Source organism: Gossypium arboreum, chromosome 10, assembly GCF_025698485.1.
Source record: "Gossypium arboreum isolate Shixiya-1 chromosome 10, ASM2569848v2, whole genome shotgun sequence".
In the NCBI taxonomy this organism is placed as follows: domain Eukaryota; kingdom Viridiplantae; phylum Streptophyta; class Magnoliopsida; order Malvales; family Malvaceae; genus Gossypium; species Gossypium arboreum.
The window spans coordinates 38,896,987-38,917,314 of record NC_069079.1 but is presented as its reverse complement, the minus strand read 5'-3'; the positions used below and the strand labels follow the sequence as shown (position 1 = coordinate 38,917,314).

The window sequence follows — 20,328 nt, the reverse complement described above, 5'->3', positions numbered from 1 at the left end:
TATTGTGGGACTCGAAGCAACCAAAATGCACCGATTCAGTTATTTCCTGAGTTAGCTGGTATAGAGGCAACTGAAGATCCTACTTCATTAGGTGAAGAAGATGGAGCTCAAGAGCCGTGTATGGTGGTTCCGATATCGTACGTTGATAGTCAATCAACTATACATGGGATCGACATTGATCTTAATGCTGCACTCGAGACTGATGTGGTTGGTAATGATGTATACCATAGTAGTGATCCTTCTGATCACGAAGTCGATAGTGAGAGTGATCCCGACGTAGACGAGGTCCCGGATGATATTGACGATGAAGGCGTGAATAATGATGGAAACGTTAACACGTCTTCAGTCGGGAACCAGATTCGTCGTATTGTGATACATAATAATCCTGATGTACACCTGTCTCGGATAGATCCCGATGCGGCGCACGCAGTTAAGTTTTTGGAGTACCCTGAAATACTATTTGCTTACTGGATGGCTGTATATTCTGATCCTGAGGAGTTGTTCGTGGGCCAGAGATTCAAAAGTAAGGAAGAATGCGTTTTTGCCATTAAGCTGTATAGCATAAATATATCAGTAGACTATAAAGTTGTAACGTCTAAACCGACATTATATATTGGAGAGTGTTAGAGGTCGGCGAAAGGCTGCAATTAGTGGATACGAGCTGCATTTATCCAGAAGTCGTAGATGTAGGAGATACGAAAATTTGTTAGGCCTCACACATGCACTTTAACACGTATGACAGAAGATCATTGAAAACTTGATTCCAAAACTATCTGTACGTGTATCATGCCAATGGTGAAATACATGCCTACCATTAAAGTTTCGGTACTGATTGCCGAAATGCAGACACGATTCCAATATCGAGTATCATACCAAAAGGCATGGATAGCTAAACAAATGACAATGGAACAATTATACGGACATTTCGATGCATCGTACAATGAGTTATAGGGATGGATAGCTGCTATGAGGGAGTACGTATCGGGGACTATCATTGAGTTGCAGACACAACCTTATTACGGGCCGGATGACCAACTACAATCGGGAAAAAGAATTTTTCATCGAATGTTCTGGACGTTTGATCCATGTGTGCGCGCATTTCCCCACTGCAAGCCGTTTGTGCAAGTAGATGGGACCTGACATATGGAAAATATACACTGATCCTACTTCTTGCGGTTGCTTAATACGGCAACAGGAACGTGCTCCCAATAGCATTTTCCATCGTCGATAAGGAGAACATGGAATCGTGGGAATTCTTCCTTACCAACCTACGGAGGTATGTTATTAGCAACGATAATATTTGCATCATCTCCGATAGAGGGAAATGATTAATTGCCGTCATTAGGCATTCCGGTGTGCCATGGAGATCCATTTACTACATCTGGCACATCGCGACTAACTTTCAGCGAGATTATAAGAATACAGACTGGAAGAGACAAGTTGTAAGAATGTGTAAAGGATTACCTTATCTTTTCAATATAAGTTTTAATGTTTTAGAGCAGTGCTGTAACTTATCTTTTCTTAATACATATGCAGCTCACAAATTAAAGCCACACATTTTTCGCCAAAGAATGACTCAACTTGAGAGCGACATGGAGGGTCAAACAAACACATCTTTCCGACAGTGATTGGGTACTATAGAGCCGTGGCAATGGGCTCAAAGTTTTGACGAGGGCTTTCGTTATGGTCAAATGACCGCAAACTTGGTGGATGAGATCAAATCTGTGTTGTTAAAAACACGACATCTTCCAATTTCATCTGTCTTCTTAGGTACATTTTATAGGTTGGCTACTTTGATGCCAAGAATGGGTCAGCAACAAGTTAACCAAATGGAGGCGGGACACGTATTTGTAAAAGATGTCAGGGATGCAATTGCTGCAAACCGTCGGATGGCAAGGTCAATGACTGTAGAAGTATATTTACGACGTAATGAAACGTTTCAAGTTACTGAGACTATCAGTCGTCGACCCGGTATACCACCTAGATCCTACGGAGTTGATCTTCGAAACAGACGATGCGATTGTAGAAGGTTTCAAACACTTCATTATCCATGTGTACATGTTATGGCAGCTTGTGCTAAAGTCTCACTTAATGTAGAACAATTTATCGATGAAGTGTACACCCTCGAACGCACGTTGTGTGTATGGGAGAACGAGTTTCCTATGCTTCCTGACCTATCTACTTGGGAGGTACCTCCGACGACCTTCGAGTTTGTTCTAGATAAAGGGTTACATAGGAACCTAAAAGGTCGTCCACAATCATCCAGAATCCATAACGAAATGGACATTAGGGAGAAATCCGACGGGAAGCTGTGTGGCGTATACAGATTAGCCGGTCATAATTGAAGTAAATGCCTGCTCCGAAACTACCATGTTGGACAATCGTCGCAATCGGATAGAAATTGAGATGTAGTTTATTACATGTGAAAAGGATTGAATCACAAATTTGTCAACAATTTGTTGCAGTTAATCTAATTTGACTTACATAGTTAGTAATAAAGTTTATTTATTTAAATAATAAATAAAAAAAACCATAAAATTGATAAATAAAATTTCAAAAAAGTCATTACATAAATACAAAGTTAACTATTTAAATTGCAAAAAAAAAATTTTAATTGTTAATTAAAATGCTAAAAAATTATTACATAAATAAATATGAAGTTATTTATATTACAAAACCCCCTAAAATTGATGGTTTGATGGTGTCGTTCTAGGGGTATATTTTTGTGAAGCTCGACGTTCACGTTGCGGGTGATTACGGTGATCAACATTCTATTCATCCGTATATGGGGGTATTGGAAACATAGATGAAAAATTATATGTCTCAAACGCCATCGATGAACTTGAGCCGAGAGGAGTGGAGTACAACAATTGATACGGGCCGGGAGGAGTGAAGTACGGCGGTGGATACAGGCTGGAAAGAGCAGAGTACTGAGGTGGATACGAGCCAGGATGACTAGAGTACTTATGTGGTAGTGGGCTGAAGATATCAAACTCTAAATGATATCCGTGGCCTGACGAGCCTAGGAGATAGTCATTGCCCCCCAAATCTGGATGATAAGAATTATCTCCAGAGTGTAGTTCCGGCTCTGGCTCTGGTGCATGATGCGAATCTGAAAACGGTTGCCCAATTCGTGTCGTATGCGGAGGGACTACCATCGACCGCTCACCAAATAAAAATGGTTTCCCTATCTCACAATACCACTATATGTACTCTAACAAGGGCTGCAGATCCAAAGCATGATCCATCTGAGGTACCCTCCCTAATCGGTTGTTCCACATCATAATATATTCTTCATGCAATTCTCCCCAATCATTTCCATACGCCCTCCTCCTGCTCATCCCATGGATATCCTCCAATTGTACTGGCAATGTCGTGATATACTGTATGCAACCGAACTGTCGGAGTACTCGATCGCCATGATACCATTCCACTATATGAAAATTGATAACAGGTGTGCTAATGCACCATAGGTTTGAGTGGACGTGGGCAGATGAGGGAATAACCGTCATAATTTTTGGAACAGAATACGACATCCAAACGAACTGCACAGTTAATAACACTTTTATATTAATGCGGGTCGAGTGAGATAAAATAATAAAATTAAGTTTATATTGGAAAAACTTACCCCCTCTCCAGCATGATTCTCAATTATCAAATGGTATATCGAAACCGTGTATGACCTCCTGATACCCAAATTAGTGCTCCATCTAAGGAAAACAAATTGTTAGAACAATATAATTTGAAAAAAAGTCAACTAATTCTTATAATGAGTAAAAATTCATCACCTATTAATGAGTGGAAATATATATGATTGATGACTAATGGATGCCAAGAATGGCATCCGGTAAAGTGCCCACGACTACAGCAGTATAAGGCATTTGCCTATGTCCATTGTAGAAGAATCTGTCGTCCGACAAAGTTCGCGATACAGCATGGCTAACACTGCGGACCCCCAACTGTATGAACGGGTGTTATGCAAATTGGATAATAGGGGTAAGTACATCAAGTGAACCACACTGCCGTTTGCATCCGGCATGAGTATACCCCCTATAAAGTGCATAATGTAAGCTCGAGCGGCTTGCATCACCTCCCATTCATTGGCAATACTCGGCAAATGCTCAAAATTGGCCTTTAGCCATGAAAACCTCAAACTGGTAAATTTCCCCTCACTTGGCGAGCGTCCAAGTAATTCATAGCAAAAGGTAACCGGCCTAGAGATCAAACTTACGCCTGTGACCATATTCCGATCGATGGGAAGCCCGAGCTATAGTGCAACATCCTCTAGAGTGATGGTACACTCCCTGTATGGCAAATGAAATATGTGGGTCTCCGGACGCCATCACTCTACCAAAGCAAAAATCAAGTCGTATCGCAGATCAAAAGTCCGGATCAATGCCACTGATCCGAACCCGACTAATTCCAAGTATGGTATTAGGCGTTCATCTAGCAGAAACCCTACACTATTAACACGACCCCTCAATACGCGGTACTGGCCCTGACATTATTAAATTAGCAAAATAGTTAATACAATATAATTTAATTCTGCAAATAACATGAGTATCAAATAAAAATTTTATTACCATCTCATTAATAGTACTTGATATGTGATTATTATTATTAATCAAAGAACTCATTTGTTGCAAATCTGCAATTAAAAAATGAATTCATTTAATTTGTTTAAAAATATAATAAATTATTTCAAATTTCAGAAACAAAACACGGTAAATATCTAATAATTTCCTTAATTTACCTATAATAAAAAAATTATGTTAGATTACAATAATAATATAATTAAAATTAATATAAACTATGTAAACATAAAACATACTAATTAAAAATAAAATAGAAATAGAAACATTGATTAGTTTCTTTCAAACAAACAACCTATAAAAATAACAACAAACACTACAGGAGAACAGACTTTTAACGGCGTTTTTTTTGCTTTTAGCGGCGTTTTCACAAGCACCGCAAAAAACGCCGCTATAGCAAACGTCGTTAAAGATCATGACCTTTAGCAACTTTTTTTCGCAAATGTCGCTAAAGACCATGACTTTTAGCAGCGCTTTCCCTGCAAACGCCGTTAAAGACCATGACTTTTAGCGGCGCTTTTTTAACAAACGCCGCTAAAAACCATAACCTTTAGCGACACTTTTTTACAAACACTGCTACAGAACAAACTTTTAGCAGCGCTTTTCTCACAAACGCCGCTAAAGAATATAACCTTTAAAAAATATATTTTTATTAAATAATATTTATTTTCTATATTATATTTTATTTTGAAACTTTAAAGTATATACTTTTAAGAATAAATAAAAATATTAATTAAATTAAATTTTCTATTAAAATTTTAACTTTAAAACTAAATATAAAATTGATGAATTTAAATTTAAAATTTAAATATTATGTTTAAATAAATGGGCAATCTACTAGCAACAGAGATAATACAATTTATGAAAATTTATGTCAATGAGAATTTTAGATAAATTTTAAGCACATTTATATTTATGGAAAGAAAGAAAAACAAAAGCTCGTACCAAATTCAAAGTAACAAAATGGAAGAAAATGCCAAAGAATCAAAGGAATGTCGTCCAATTCAAAGAGACAGCACTGGATGATTCTGGTCCTGGTGAAAATTGGGGCTTCTTCACTTTGCCAAGAAGATTACATAAGTCCGCTCCAAAAAGACAGAGCGATGTTAGATACATAAACATCTTACATAAATGTACATGAGATACAGAAGTAAATTAAGGATGCTTATTGTAACTTGTCCAATAAGGGGAATATCCAGTTGTGCAAAAGGGGAAATGACTTCCACTTCAACACCTGCCTCTTCCCATGTTTCCCTTATTGCCCTTTCAGCAGCAGACTCCCCATCATGAGCACTTCCTTTTGGCGTGTCCACATAACTACCTCGACTTATTCCAGATTGGAGATTGAATCTCTCAATCCAACCCCCTGCTGTCCCTAGAACCGCAAAATTACCACAAGCACTGATGGCACAGGCCTGCAACCAGATAGAAAAAACCATCAGTCACAATTCGTATAGTTCATGAAATACTAGTTTCTAGCAGGGTTTCTCATCTTTGAATAGTTTAATATCAGTAGTATTTGCTGCTTAATGTTTTAAATGAAGATGAATACATCAGCCATCTTGTCTATATTCTATAAATAGACAAATTCAGAAAAAGCACTGAATGTATTCACTACATTTTGGTGCAGGAAAAAAGATATTAATACATAAAACTCGTGGAACTAAATACAAAATAGTAGGAATTTGATAGAGCATAACCTTTACAGGAGTTGGATTTTCAGGACATGGTCTCAGGAGTATGCTCACCAATCACAAAATTTTGAAGTCGCCACACATATGCCTTTTCAGTATCCATATGGCATGTAACCACATTGCACCAATCTCGTTCCCTGATTTCAACTTTTTTATTGAAAGAGAGAGCCAAACTTAGATCACTTTGACATAACAAAAGAACATACCACCATGCAAAATTAGACAGTTTGTAAATTTTCATTTAAGTTTAAACGATAAAAGAGCATATAGCAGAAGATCATACCACATTGCACCAATCTCGTTCCCTGATTTCAGCTTTTTTATTGAAAGAGAGAGCCAAACTTAGATCACTTTGACATAACAAAAGAACATACCACCATGCAAAATCAGACAGTTTGCAAATTTCATTTAAGTTTAAATGATAAAAGAGCATATAGCAGAAGATCATACCACAATCAAATGCGATAATAGGCTTTAATTTCAGTTCCTCCTCCTGAAATTGAAAATAAGAAACTAAGTTGAATGCAAAAATTAGCACAAAAAATTACAACAGCCGACTAATACATACAGACATAGCCAGAAAAGTGCCAACATTTCACCCCAGCCATACCTTCATTCTTAGTTTCTTGGCTCGCTAGATATGGGATCTTGAGACAGCTCTCTGCTTTGCTGATCCTGATCATAACAAAATTGACAATTTTTACCAACAAATTATAGAATTATATTAATTGCGAAGTAGCATGTAAATATAGAAATTCATGGATGGAGGGTGAGAATAAGAGCAAACAATAAGTACAGTTTACCCAAGAACCAAAGCTCCTTTCAAATTGCAGATTAGGTAAATAAAAGATTTCAGCAGGTCTTAGAATCAGACAAAAAAGTAAAGTTTATATGATATTCACACCCAGATTTAGTTCAGACAATTTAATCAATTGAAGATCAGATTTGCATCAAAGAACCAACTTGCAAAAGTAAAGATATGGAATCTAGGATAGTATTAAATCCTACACACAAAATAATACATGGATACTGACTTCTTACAAAAATAATTCTCAATTCAAGTACCAATAAAAAAAACTCCCATTATAAAATTTTAAAAAAATGAACAAAAACAATAAATAAACAAAGATTAAGAAAGGAAATCTATCATGGAAAAACAGATCAATTAATTTCAAACATAAATGATCAGTATAAGAGATAGAATAAAAAGCCTGCATATTGCATTGATAATGATAAATCTAAAATCATATACTTATCAATGAATGAACATGATAATCGAGGCTCTCCCTCAACTCCGTGAGCCCTTTTAGTCTCTGCTCAAAGTATGGGAGGCAAAACACCGATACGAGGATAATATTTTCCGTTGAGGGTCCGAGACGAACCTCCCTTCAACAAGTAGTTAAAAGCCAGTACTAAAGCTAAAGGGGTCTTCTTTTAGGACATTTTTCAAACAGTTGATGAACTAAAACATAGTTAAAAGGTGGTAGCTTACGTGAAATTTGTCAGCAGCTTTCGGATCATCTGGATTTTTATCGGGGTGAACTCGCCTTGCCTAAAAAATACAATGCAAAAGAAACCTAAACTAATAATGCAGAACAAATTTCATCACCCAAATCTCTAATGCCTATTGCATAATTCAACATGAAAACAAAAAATTCATCCAAATTTTCTCACAAATCCCAGAAGAAGAAACATGGTTCAATCATGCATCAAGGCATTGCTTTCAAATGTTCATAAATCAAAATCATGAAAATCATACAAATGTAGAAAAGCTTACTTTGAGGTAATAAGCCTTCTTGATTTCAGGTATAGATGCATCAACATTGACACCCAATATATCATAATATGAAGTGTCTTTTTCCACTGATCTTCTCTTTCCACACTGCTTTTAACATTAGAAATTAATCAACAAAAAAAAGAAAAAGATAAATCAATGAAAAAAAATTCTCAATAAACAGAACAAGCTTATAGTAAATGAATCTACAAGCGATGTGAATTAAGAAGAAATAATAAGAACATTGTTTTGCATTCTGTATTTAAAAAGAAAAAACTACGATCCTAAAATGGTATAAGAATCAGTAAACCAGATCTCTAAATTTAATGTAAATAAGCAAATTCCATGGAGAAAAAAAGGCATTATATATTCAAATTAATGAGAAAACAAAACAAAACAAAAGCAAGAATTTTTGAATTTACATGTTTAAGCAACATTAATTTGTAATTTCAACAAAAAAGAAAAAAGCTTTCTAAATAAACTTAGCATGAAAAAGAGGTGAGCTTATGGTCGTTCTAGAATATCTAAGGCAACTAACAGCTGTAAAATATAAGCCTTGCAAACTCTAAACAATGGAAAATAAGAAGCAACAAGTCTATATTCTTGTTTTATGAACTCAATAGCTCAATCACTGATAACAATAAATAACATTGAATTAGCTATATGATAGACAAGTAATTACAAGCATCCTTCTGTTCCTCTGCCAATGCTGCAATTGCTCTTGTTGTGTGCGTTTTGGTGGAGCAGGTCGTCCATCACTTTGAATAGCCCCACTGAGATTCTTTGCTAAGGTAAAATCCTTTTCCTAGAGATTACTGCAATCTAATGGTTAACATTATCCAAAATCTGATAATTTCATATGACCATTTTTATCAAGTAGCAGGTTGTCAGGCTTGATGTCTCTGCAGCATGCCACATAGAATGAGTTCACCCCTTAGTGCAAATCCAGGAAGATTATTACATAAAAGCTTAAGAAGATTCAATGTCAGGTCCATGTTTCTTGTCGAATTCTTTCTTAATGTACTCAGCTACATCTTTCCCTACATTGTTCTTCTCGAAAGCCTAGTCAAAACCCCCAGAAGGAAAAACCACTCTAAGTCAGCAAATTTACAGTATTTACTAACAAATCAAGATCAAATGAAGAAAACCTAGAAAATAATTCCAATAACCAGAAGGAACAACCACTCCAAGTCAGCAAATTTACAGTATTTACTAACAAATCAAGATCAAATGAAGAAAACCTAGAAAATAATTCCAATAAAAAAGCCATAAAAATTAGGAATCTTGTAAGGTAGAGAAAAAGAGCTAACGGAAATGGCTATATTGACGGCCTCTTTTTGCATGTCGACTTTCATGTCGGCGCTTTTGATGATAACTTTCTTGGGTTTTGCAGTAAGCGCCGGAGAAGCTTCAATTCATCGGTTTTTCGTTGTTTCACCGTCAGAGATCCGGTGGTGCTTCACTTAGCTGCTTCAGTACTCATCCTGTTTTTTTCTTTTTTGTTTTTCAAATTCCAGAGCCAAAAGAAGAGAAAAAGAAAAGGGAGAGACTGAGTTTCCACAAAATTCCAGTTTGCAACAATGGGGTTTTTGTTTTGGAAGAAAATGAAAAATGGAAAACTGGAAATGATTCTGTCAGGTGATACTTTAGTAAATGAATTGAAGTCTGTTCACTGTTGAGAAGAAGACGGAGTAACGAGCGGGTAACCAAAAGTTATTTTTTGGGATTGAGCGGGATTTTAATTTCCCTTTTTTAATGGTTTTTTGCGGCGTTTTCAACAAAAAGTGCCGCTATAGTTTAATTTTTTGTGACGTTTTTCTGTTTAATTTTAATTTTTTTATTTTTAACATATTTTTTCTATTTTTTCTTTCAAAATTTTTGTGCTAACATTATCATTTTTGAAAATTTTTAATTTTAAATATTTAACTTTTAACTGAAATATGGACTAAAATATTAAATATTAAATATTTTAGTTTTTAATTTTAATTTTAATTTTTAAAATTTTTGAATATTTTTATAATTTTTAAATTATCATATAAAATACAAAAGAAAACTTTAATGAAATAAAATAAAATCGATGAATTAAAAATACAAAATGATACAAAGAATACAAGCATTATTCTTCTAAGTATGGTCCACATTAGTTGTTTAGATTTTTATATAAATGACATTTAATTATATGTATACACCTAAATTTTGATAGAGATACATCTCGAATTATATATGAATTTCAGTTTAATATGTAATTGTAGACGTGAAATTCTAATTGTGGTTTAAATGTATAGTTGAAACTTTAATTTTGATTTAATCATATACGTTTTAAAAATAAATACATCAATAATATATTTTTATATTGGATAAATATAAATATTTATGTATGCAATATATAAATATAAAATGACGTTATATCAATAATTGTGTTAATAATTTACAAGAACTAGATCAAATTAAAATTCATATGCACAATTGCATACAAAACCATTGTTAGAAAAAGAAACATTTACCGGGATAATCATAAACATAATTTCTAAACCTTAAAAACCTAACACTTAACCCCAAACCCCTAAACCATAAACCATAATCCATAAACCTTAAAATAGCAACTCATACACTTTAAACCTTAAACCATATACCCTAAATCATAAACCCTAAACTATAATGATAATTAATTCAATATTTTAAAATTAATACTATCTCTTTTACAATTATATAAGAAAATATTTATCATATAGATTAAAAAACACTAATTAATCTAAACCCTAAACTCATAATCCTTAAACCATAAATCCTAAATCCTAAAACATCAACCCTGAACCATGGACCCCTAACCCTTAACCCCTAACACATAAACCTTAAACCCCAACACTTAAACCACCCTTAAACCATAATCCCTAAACCCATAATCCATAAACCTTAAAATAGTAATCATAAACATTAAACCCTTAACCATATCTGTAAACCCTAAACTATAATGATAATTAATTCAATATTTTAAAATTAATACTATCTCTTTTACAATTATATAAGAAAATATTTAACATATAAATTAAGAAACAATCAGTCATATACCAAAAATCTTTAAAATTATTTTAAATAATAGTATTTTAATTTTTTCATTTTTAACAAATATTTTTCTATGTTTTTACTTTCAATTTTTTTATGTGTCATTATTTTTCTGAAGAATTTAAATATTTAATTAAAATAAATTATATTTTAATATAAATAAATCGCTTAAATTATAAGTGATGATGAAATATTTTTGTGGTGTTTTTCAAAAAGCTGCTATAGTCACTAAAACTCATTACAAAATGTCTGGCGTTTTGCAAAATTCTTTTGCTGCGTTTTTTGAAAAACGCCGCTAAAGCCATTAAAAGCTCAATACAAAACGACGGTGTTTTGCAAAATTCTTTTGCGGCGTTTTTTAAAAAGCGCCGCTAAAGGTGTACCTATAGCGCGTTTTTCGAAAAGCGCCGCTAATGCTCATTTTTTAACGGCGTTTTTCATTTAAACGCCGCTAAAATCCTGTTTTGTTGTAGTGAAATTTAATCAATATTTTAATAAATCAATAAAATTGTCAAATAAATGAAAAATAAAATAAAATTACACTAAATAACAAATACTTTATAACTTTTTCAAATATTGTATTGAAAAATCAAACACATAAAAATTAATTATATATAATAGTGATTTGAATTAAGATTTTATAACTTTTCTAATACTTTATAATTGTATGCAACCGTATCATACTAGTATACAAAAATGAGTTTTTAAAAATATATTTTAATTTAATTTTAATAATGCATACTTCATCCGGATAAAGTATGCATTATTAAAATTATTAAAATATTAAATAATAAATAAAATTATAAAATAATATGTTATTTGGGAAATAACAATTATTGTAATGAGATACATGATTTATTAGGTATAAGTATTTAAAATTTTGTTTTTGTAATGTGATATATGCGTAAATATATATATAATCATATTATCGAATCGCTAATACATACTTCATCCCGATAAAATATGCATTATTAAAATTAAATTAAAATATTTTTTAAAACTCGTATTTTGTATACCAATATGATACGGTTTGAAAAAAAATACCCTAGTGCTGGCCATTGACAGGCCAAAACCAAAAAAATTAATTTTTTAAAGCCTGACACAATCATCAGGCAATCATGTGTGTAAAATACGAGTTGGTGCCGGCCATTGACAGGCCAAAACCCCAATCTACTGTTCATTTCAGGTCATTTTGGTGATTGTTTTTGAACCTGATCATTTTTGTAAATATCAAAATTTTTTGGGTCAATTTGGTAAAATAGCCTAATTTTTTGGTAAATTCTTAAACCATTCTACGAAAATCAATAGAGGATGTGAACGGAAATGGTAGATAGCAGTGGTGGGTGTCTTTGGTCTCCACTCCATAAATTGATATTACCTATAATGCTGAAACCATCATACAGAGGCAATGGCATATGTTGAGGCCCAATTTTGGCCCAACTTAATACCTAACCCTAGCCCAATACCCAAAAAAAAAATTCCTAGGTGTGCCTCTCTACTGTCTGCCACCATAACCCACTCCATAGTTGGCCACCCACCCTCATTTGCTCCACTTGCCTGCAATGGAAAAAGCAAATAAATTAAAAAAAAAGAACAAGTTGTAAAAGGTTATATAAAGCCACAATCTCAATGTAAGGAGGGGGTTTTTTGAACACTAAAGAGCATTGTATTACAGATATATTTCAGAAATAAAAGAGCAAAAAAAAGAGAGAAAAAGGTTACATTTTTTTTCATTTTTTGATTTCTTTTTTTTCATTTTTTTTTTCATTTTTGATTTTGCTTTTAAGCTTCAAGAACAAGAAATAAAAAGGAGAAGAAAAGAAAAGGGAGGGGGGATTGTATTATACACGATTTAAGGAATCAAAGAAAACGGAGGTTGAGTTTTATTTCCTTTTTTTCATTTCTTATTATTTTTTTCCTTCTTTGTTCAAAAAATCAGTTTTAAAACGAAAAAAATAAAAAAGGAAGAAAGGGGACTTACCCAAACCTCGGAGCCGCGACATCGGAGCCCTACTCCATTGTTGAAATCGGCTCTCAAAAAGAAAAATAGGGGTCTCTCCTTTCATATTTTCGGGCTAGGAAAATAGGGCCTTCAGGCGCCCCAAAATCGGGGTCAAAAGACTCATTCGCGCAACCCCTACCACCATCTACGGTGGCTCCATGGCGGCGGCAACGATGGGTATAAATCTTAGCCAAAGGGGAAATGAGGGAGAGAGAGCCAAGGAACTCTCTGTTTTTGCTTTTCAAAATGGGGGCTGGAAATACAAAATAAAAAAGGGGGTTTTAAGTTTTTTTTTAAAAAAAAAGGAAGGCCTGCACTTTAACCCGTTTAACAGGCCTAATATGTGCCTTTTAATTGAAAATGGGGAAATTGTGCATTAGATCCTTCCCATTTGCGCAAACATTCAATCATGCCTCATTTATTTCTTTTCTTTTTAATTTGGCTTTGATACTTATGTATATTAGCATTTCGGTCCCATTTCTTTTTACTTTATTATTTTCGCCCCAAATTTCTATCTAGAGTTCAAATTAGCCCATTTTTCATCCTTTTCTTTTATATTTTATTTTATTATTTAACATTATGGTATTATAATTGTATTTTATTTTCTTGCATATTATTTACTATTATTATTATTATTATTATTATTATTATTATTATTATTATTATTATTATCTTCATTATTATTATTATTTTTTTTATATTACTATTATTGTTATATTATCACTATTTTTCTTACTATTATTATTACTACAACTATTATTACTATGATTATATTTTCTTTTTATACTCATTTGCTTATTACATCATTAATTTTATATCATTACTATTATAATAATTATTATCATTACTTTTCATCGTTATATATATATTTTTTCTTTTCCTGTTTTATTACTATTATTAATATCATTATTACTATTATTTTTATTTTATTTTTATTTTATTTTTATTACTACTACTGTTATTTTTATTAACATATTTTTACCATATTATTATTTCCTTTTTTTATATATATCGTTATTGATATCAACATATACTATTATTATTAATGTACTATTATTTTCTATTTATTACTATTATATTTATTACTATTATTAATATATATTTTTCTTTTCTTTTCTTTAGTGCTATCACTATTATTATATTATTTGTGTTATTAATGTATTGTTACTATTTCCCACTTAGCTATTATTACTATTATTATTTTTACTATTATAATTATTATTAATCTTTTATTATTCTCTTACATTACTTGTTTGTTTTACTCCTCTATTTACGATCTTATCATTCTTATTATGCGTTTATTTTATTTTGTTATGTTCATTGATATCGAAATTCATATTTGTTTGTTCATTTTCGCTATTCCATTTTACCACTTAATTTATATTAATTAATCGACGAAAATAATTCTTTCACAAAGGCAATATTTGGTGTTCGAAATTCGGGGAAACGTGCCCTAACTTACTGGGTCTCGATTTTCCTCGTCCACCTTAACTAACTGAATATCTTTTTGAAATACACGAATTTTTATATAAAAGACAAGCTCGCTCTAAAAAATTCAAGATGTCGTGTCCTAACTTACTGGATGTGACATTTTATATTTTGAGACGAGAAGGTTTTTAACATTTGAGTATTTTCTTTACAAAGAGGGATCGTATTTTAAATTCTTTCAAGTTTTCAAATTTTCGACACTAAGACACTAATTAATCAACTAGGTACCAATTTTTGGGCGTTACAAGGGTGCTAATCCTTCCTTGTGCGTAACCGACTCGCGAACCTATTTTCTTGATTTACGTGGGTCAAAATTGTTGTTTAAATAAATCAAACCATTTATTAAAAACAACCACTTTTACAAAGTGATCCAATCACACCTAAAAAGATTGGTGGCGACTCCCGTTTTCGTTTTTTCTCCAAGTCGATACCCGTTTTCCAAAAGAATGGTTACGACAGTTTGGCGACTCCACTGGGGAGTTTTATAAGAGAGTCAAGCCACAAGTTGATTAACTTTTGTCTTTTTTTCAAAAATTGAGAGTTTGGGTTTTGATATACGATCCATTCATTGCATTTCACCCGTTTTTCTTACTGTTTTCATCATTTTATTCCTATTTTCTTTAATCGTTTCAAGTTTTTATGCATATATCCTCTCACATTGCATTGCATGACCGCTGTGGTCACACCTTTAAGTGGGAGTGAGAAACTATGCTTTCCTGAGGTTTTCACCTCCGCATGGGCTAGGGGATCACTTCCGGAATACATCTGTACTTATGTCTTCGTGAGGTTTTCACCTCCACATGGGCATAGGGAAATGTATTCCCCTGAACTAAACTCGGTCTGTATGAGCCTATAATGGGTGAGGATCGAGGAATCTGCTGGTTCAGGTACCCTTGCTTTAGAACCGAACTACATATAGTGAACTTTAAGTGCTCGCCCCAGGTAGTATGATGATGACCTTTAGTGCCTACCTTTATAAGTTCTTATTTATTATATTTTTTATATATATATGACACTTACTTGTTTTTCTTATTTTGCTATCATTGCATGTCATTTATCATTAAAAGGTGTCGATTCAAGGTTCGATTTCTGAGTTAGAAAGTTTTGTAATGGGGAACGAATATCTTAATAAAGTGGAGGACAACTCTTTCGTTTGTGCTTGGTCAGAGAAAACCCAGATAGAAAAAGGAAATAGTGCCACCGAAAGATACACATCAGAATTATGGGATTACACTCTCATTAGTGTGATGCAAAATAACCTCCAAGAGTTAAAGGAAATATTGGATTAATGGAGTACCAAAGCCAAGCAGTTGTTCTACAACAGTTATGGGGAATTGCAGTATTTGTTTGCCATGAAGATAGATGAACAATTCAAGGTGAGCGTGGGGAGTACTGAGGGACACTTATACTATTACAGATGAAGATAGTCACCTCATGGATGGTAGGGGTATAAGACATACAAAATTGAATTGGATGGAAAGAATTTTGCTTATAATGGTAGAAGGGCTCACTTACTATAGGACCCCTGCCAAACAACAAGCTGGAATTTACTGTGGTACTTTAGGATGATTGTACCTATCAGAAATAATGGAAATGCAAGACTTAATGGCCGAGACAGCCCAAATGAGCATGAGATTAAAGAAGATCGTATTGTTTAAAGACTTTTAAAGTGGAGATTAGCTATGCTGCGAAGATACCCATGCAAGCAATTCAAAGTGTTCTGTGGGGGCAGAAATTTGAAGACTCTCAAGAAGCACTGAGGATGTTTGATATCAATTTAAGGCAGTATGCTTCGGAGCTGGAATGCCTACTTGCTCGTCAATCTTTCTTTCAAGGTAATCAAAGCAACTTCATAGACATTGGAGGAAGTGTCTTTGGCTATAGAGCTTAATTCATAGGTGAAGCCGTAATTCAAATTCAAAAGATAGCTGATCATTTACAGATACTGGTAGAAAGGGCAAGCCCGTTGAGCACCAATATGAGCTACAGTCAGATCGTGGTCGAAAGTTAGCTTTGTTATTAGATAGGGTTAAGACTCTGGGCCTACGAGCGAAAGCGTATTTGTAATCCGTTTTATGAAAAGACTTTTGTTCCTTAAATAACGTTTTTTAAAATGAAACTGAATCGAGATCGATACCTTTTTGCATTCATGCATTTGCATTACATTACATCAAAGAAAAGAAGATGTTGATTCAAAATTCGATTCCTAAATAGAATAGTTTGTCATAAGAAAATGAATTTCTTGATAAAGTGGATTATAGTGCGGTCGTCTGAATATAGTCCAAATAAACACGACGAGAGAAAACTGATAGTCCATGGAGGAATACATGATGTAATTGCCAGAGATTCAAGCCAACAAAGGTTATCCAAGAACACGACAAGAGAAAGTTGGAAGTCCACGAAGGAATACATGACTTGATTGCCAACGAAGATTATCCAAGAGCCGGCACTTTTTGATGAGTATCATGGAGATAAGCGAGCAAGAGGTCGAGGCTCAGATTAAGTAGCAAGGAGCTAACAAAGGCATCTTTTAGAGAATTTACAGGATTCGACCATTAGCGTTTACTTGGACTATGAAGGGCAAGACCACATATGTAATCTATTTTCATGTAAAGAAATCTGTCTTCTAGAAAAGTTGTTCTAATGGAATTGAATTCAAGATCAACATCTCCTTTTCTTTTGCATTTATGCATTTGCATTGCATCACATCACATGCATTTAAATCCATAAAAAAGACCCTAATTAACATTAAAAAGAGAGAGAAAGAGAGTGAAAGAAAGAAGAAATCTAGAAGCAACACATCCTTACGGTACACGCACCAGGACAAAGAATATGGATCAAAGACTTGAGCAGATCCAGAAAGAAATGCAAGAGCAATTACAGGAAAAATTGGCCAAAATCCAACAGGAAATGAAAGATTAGATGTTGGAGGCCCAAATGAATATGATGGCTGAAATGGCTCAGGTGCTGAAAGGGGCAACAAATAAAGGAAAGGCCCCTATGACTATCACTGAAGAGGGAATTGAGGAATAAAAGTCTCCAAACTTTTGTATACTTGAGAGTGTTTTGAACAATGGGACTGTGGAAGAGATCCCTTTATTTTTAGAGCTAATCTAGAGTAATATTCAAAACACGCTTATTACTTTAAGCCTAGAAGCAATAAGAATCCTTTTGTGAAATAGGCTTGCATCTTTTTGAGCAAATATTCTCTTATTTCATTTCATGATATACGAGTAATCGTTCTTAGATTCACTTGTTCTTTAAAATTTCTTTTAAATATTCATTTATTTTTTATACCATACAAATAATCATCCTTAGAATCATTTATTCTTTGAAATCTACCTTAGTACCTACAACAGGTCCCCAGATATCAATGATGTGAGCGACACTGTTACCAACTCCGGGTCTCCTTTTGAGCAAAATATTGACCTAAAGGGATCTCGACACTTTGAAGATGACAGAGATGTAAACTACTCTCTGATTTGTTAAGGATGGTAGAGTAAGATGAAAACATATCCTCTCTTACAAAAAGTCAGTAGACAGTAGGCCTAGGACAAGAGAAATAGGCAAACATCAGAGTCTACATTACCACAAAGGCAAAGTGAGACGTCATTTTTGCACAATCGTATCAAGATACGCCTGGCTACTAAAACATAGGGTTTTGAATGACATATGCTAATGATTTTACGATGGCCAGGCTAATCATGAGATTTGGGTTCTGCTGGCCCACCATAGAAAGGGATTGCATCAGTATACCGTAAATGCCAAATTATAGAGAGAAAATTCATGTGCCTCTTCATTCTTTCGACTTTCTCTATGTGGGGCATAGAGGTTATGGGCCGATCTCTTTGAAAGCTTCTAACCAATACCGATTCGCCTTTGGGGTCGTCGTTTACTCCGCAGAAAGGGTAAAAGTTGTTTCATATGCCAATATCACTAGGTCGACAGTCATCAAATTCCAAAAAAAAAGGGGTGCCAACAATAAGTGCCAGAAAATCATGTCTAACACAGCTGTACAATGTCAAAAGGTTGCAGTCTATTTAAAGATTAGGCGCTATATGGCAAAGGCAAAGGCAAAGGCAAAGGCAAAAAAAAAAAAAGACCCAACAACAAATTAAAGATCATGGGGAAGATGACCGAGAGTTGTAAAGGTTGGCATAAGAAGTCACCATTTACCCTCTATTGTAGCACCCCAAACCCGGCCCAGATGTTATGGCTGGATCCGACATGCCACATCGAAGCGTTAAAAACATTTTATATTGTTGATCCAGAAAAACCTACTTAATGTTTTAAAAGATAATTTCATTATAGGTTAAAGTGAATGGAAGTCATGCACCGGTAGGAAACCGGAAAAGAGGTGGTGAGTCCATCGATCGCTAAGTACCAAGCTCCTTCGGATCCAATCCTAGACATGCATACCGCCATTGCCACACCTTAACGTCATGGATATTTCTAGGAAACCGATTTGATTAAGTCATTTTTAGGAAAAGTGATTAATTTTGGAAAATACTTTCATTGCGGAAGCTTTGCTTGTTGTCGTGTTATTTTGAAATCAATTGTTGTTTTTTGAAAACTCGCCCTAAAGCTATCCAATTTCAACAGTTAAAATAAGTAATACCTATCTTAGTAATACATATTAAAACCATAAAAAATTATTAAGCGGTCTTATTACATTTAAAAACCCAAAACTTCAAACGTAAATAAAAGAATGTCCAGTTCACCAGAAGAAAATCAAACTTTCAGAACGGGTGGCCACTCCGAATTACCTAATAGCTCCAAGCCCACTATGGTTGGGGATTTCCTGCGTGGATGAAAATAAAAAGGGGTGAGTTTGGGGAAACTCAGGGTGTAAGGAAAACCCATTCAAAGCCCAAGTCAGATCAAGCCTATTGGGCCTAAGCCCATTCAGGTAACAGTGGTACTGGACCAGAGCCCTTTTCAGATTACAATAAACTGGGCCTTAGCCCCTTATTCAGATAACAGTATGGCCCATAGGCCCATTTCAAAATACATGCAACATCAATAATATATACAAGCCCATTTGGAGAGACTACTTAACCCACCAACCACTACACTCCACCCGTACCAGCCATACACTCCATGTGGGGATAGCTCAACCCACCCAAATTAACACTCCAGATTGCAAAGATTGTCGCTCATTATCGAGAGATTGAGGCAAAGCCTTGAAGCGTGGACAAGCCACTTTCAGTACTTCCTCCGTCAATATCCCAATCCCATGCATCGATAATAACAACATGGCATGCATAAATAACAACAATCAAACATGCATTTAAGTCAATTTAACCTAGGGGTATTTGGTAATTTATCTCCTAGGGTAAAGCGTAAATTTTCCATTTTAAAGGTATTTCAGTAATTTATCTATTTTAGGGTTTTTCATGCATATTCCTACCTTTCACGTACTACGTAATCACGCATCGAGGGTTCTTACCGAATTGGGCCCGCTGGCCCATCATTCCAATTTTGGCCCATTAAGCCCAAAAATATCGAGGACACAGAAATCATGCACTTTGCAGTCCAAACATTGCAGCTTACCAAAAACATTAATCGATTTACCTCACGAGCATTAGCACACTCGCAAATCTACAAAATACCGGTTTTCGGCATTTCTGATTTTCGACTTTTGCCGATCTAGACTAAGAAAGAGGGTGTTAGTTACACACCTGTTTGCGACGATATGCTGACGAGATCCACACA

At 34.1% G+C, this 20,328-nt stretch overlaps 1 protein-coding gene and 2 long non-coding RNA genes across 4 annotated transcripts; all 3 read right to left on the bottom strand.

Annotated features, from left to right (window-relative positions):
• Positions 1 to 2,588: 2,588 nt before the first annotated feature.
• Positions 2,589 to 4,088, bottom strand: LOC128281419 (serine/threonine-protein phosphatase 7 long form homolog). Its single transcript, XM_053019634.1, has 3 exons — positions 3,789 to 4,088; positions 3,629 to 3,710; positions 2,589 to 3,545 (listed from the first exon to the last, which is right to left on the bottom strand). The coding sequence occupies exons 1-3, from the start codon at positions 3,842 to 3,844 to the stop codon at positions 3,204 to 3,206; spliced, it is 480 nt and encodes a 159-aa protein (XP_052875594.1). The 5' UTR covers positions 3,845 to 4,088; the 3' UTR covers positions 2,589 to 3,203.
• A 1,753-nt stretch (positions 4,089 to 5,841) lies between these two features.
• Positions 5,842 to 9,802, bottom strand: LOC128282424 (uncharacterized). Of its 2 annotated transcripts, XR_008272695.1 has the most exons (9): positions 9,371 to 9,802; positions 8,743 to 9,122; positions 8,064 to 8,168; positions 7,779 to 7,838; positions 6,897 to 6,961; positions 6,737 to 6,779; positions 6,570 to 6,636; positions 6,293 to 6,433; positions 5,842 to 6,007 (listed from the first exon to the last, which is right to left on the bottom strand). It is a non-coding gene; the product is annotated as an uncharacterized LOC128282424 (long non-coding RNA). The 2 variants fall into 2 exon arrangements; XR_008272694.1 differs by lacking the exon at positions 7,779 to 7,838.
• Positions 9,803 to 12,610: 2,808 nt separating this feature from the next.
• LOC128281681 (uncharacterized) lies at positions 12,611 to 13,374 on the bottom strand. The gene is made up of 2 exons (XR_008271937.1): positions 13,105 to 13,374; positions 12,611 to 12,680 (listed from the first exon to the last, which is right to left on the bottom strand). It is a non-coding gene; the product is annotated as an uncharacterized LOC128281681 (long non-coding RNA).
• Positions 13,375 to 20,328: the final 6,954 nt, after the last annotated feature.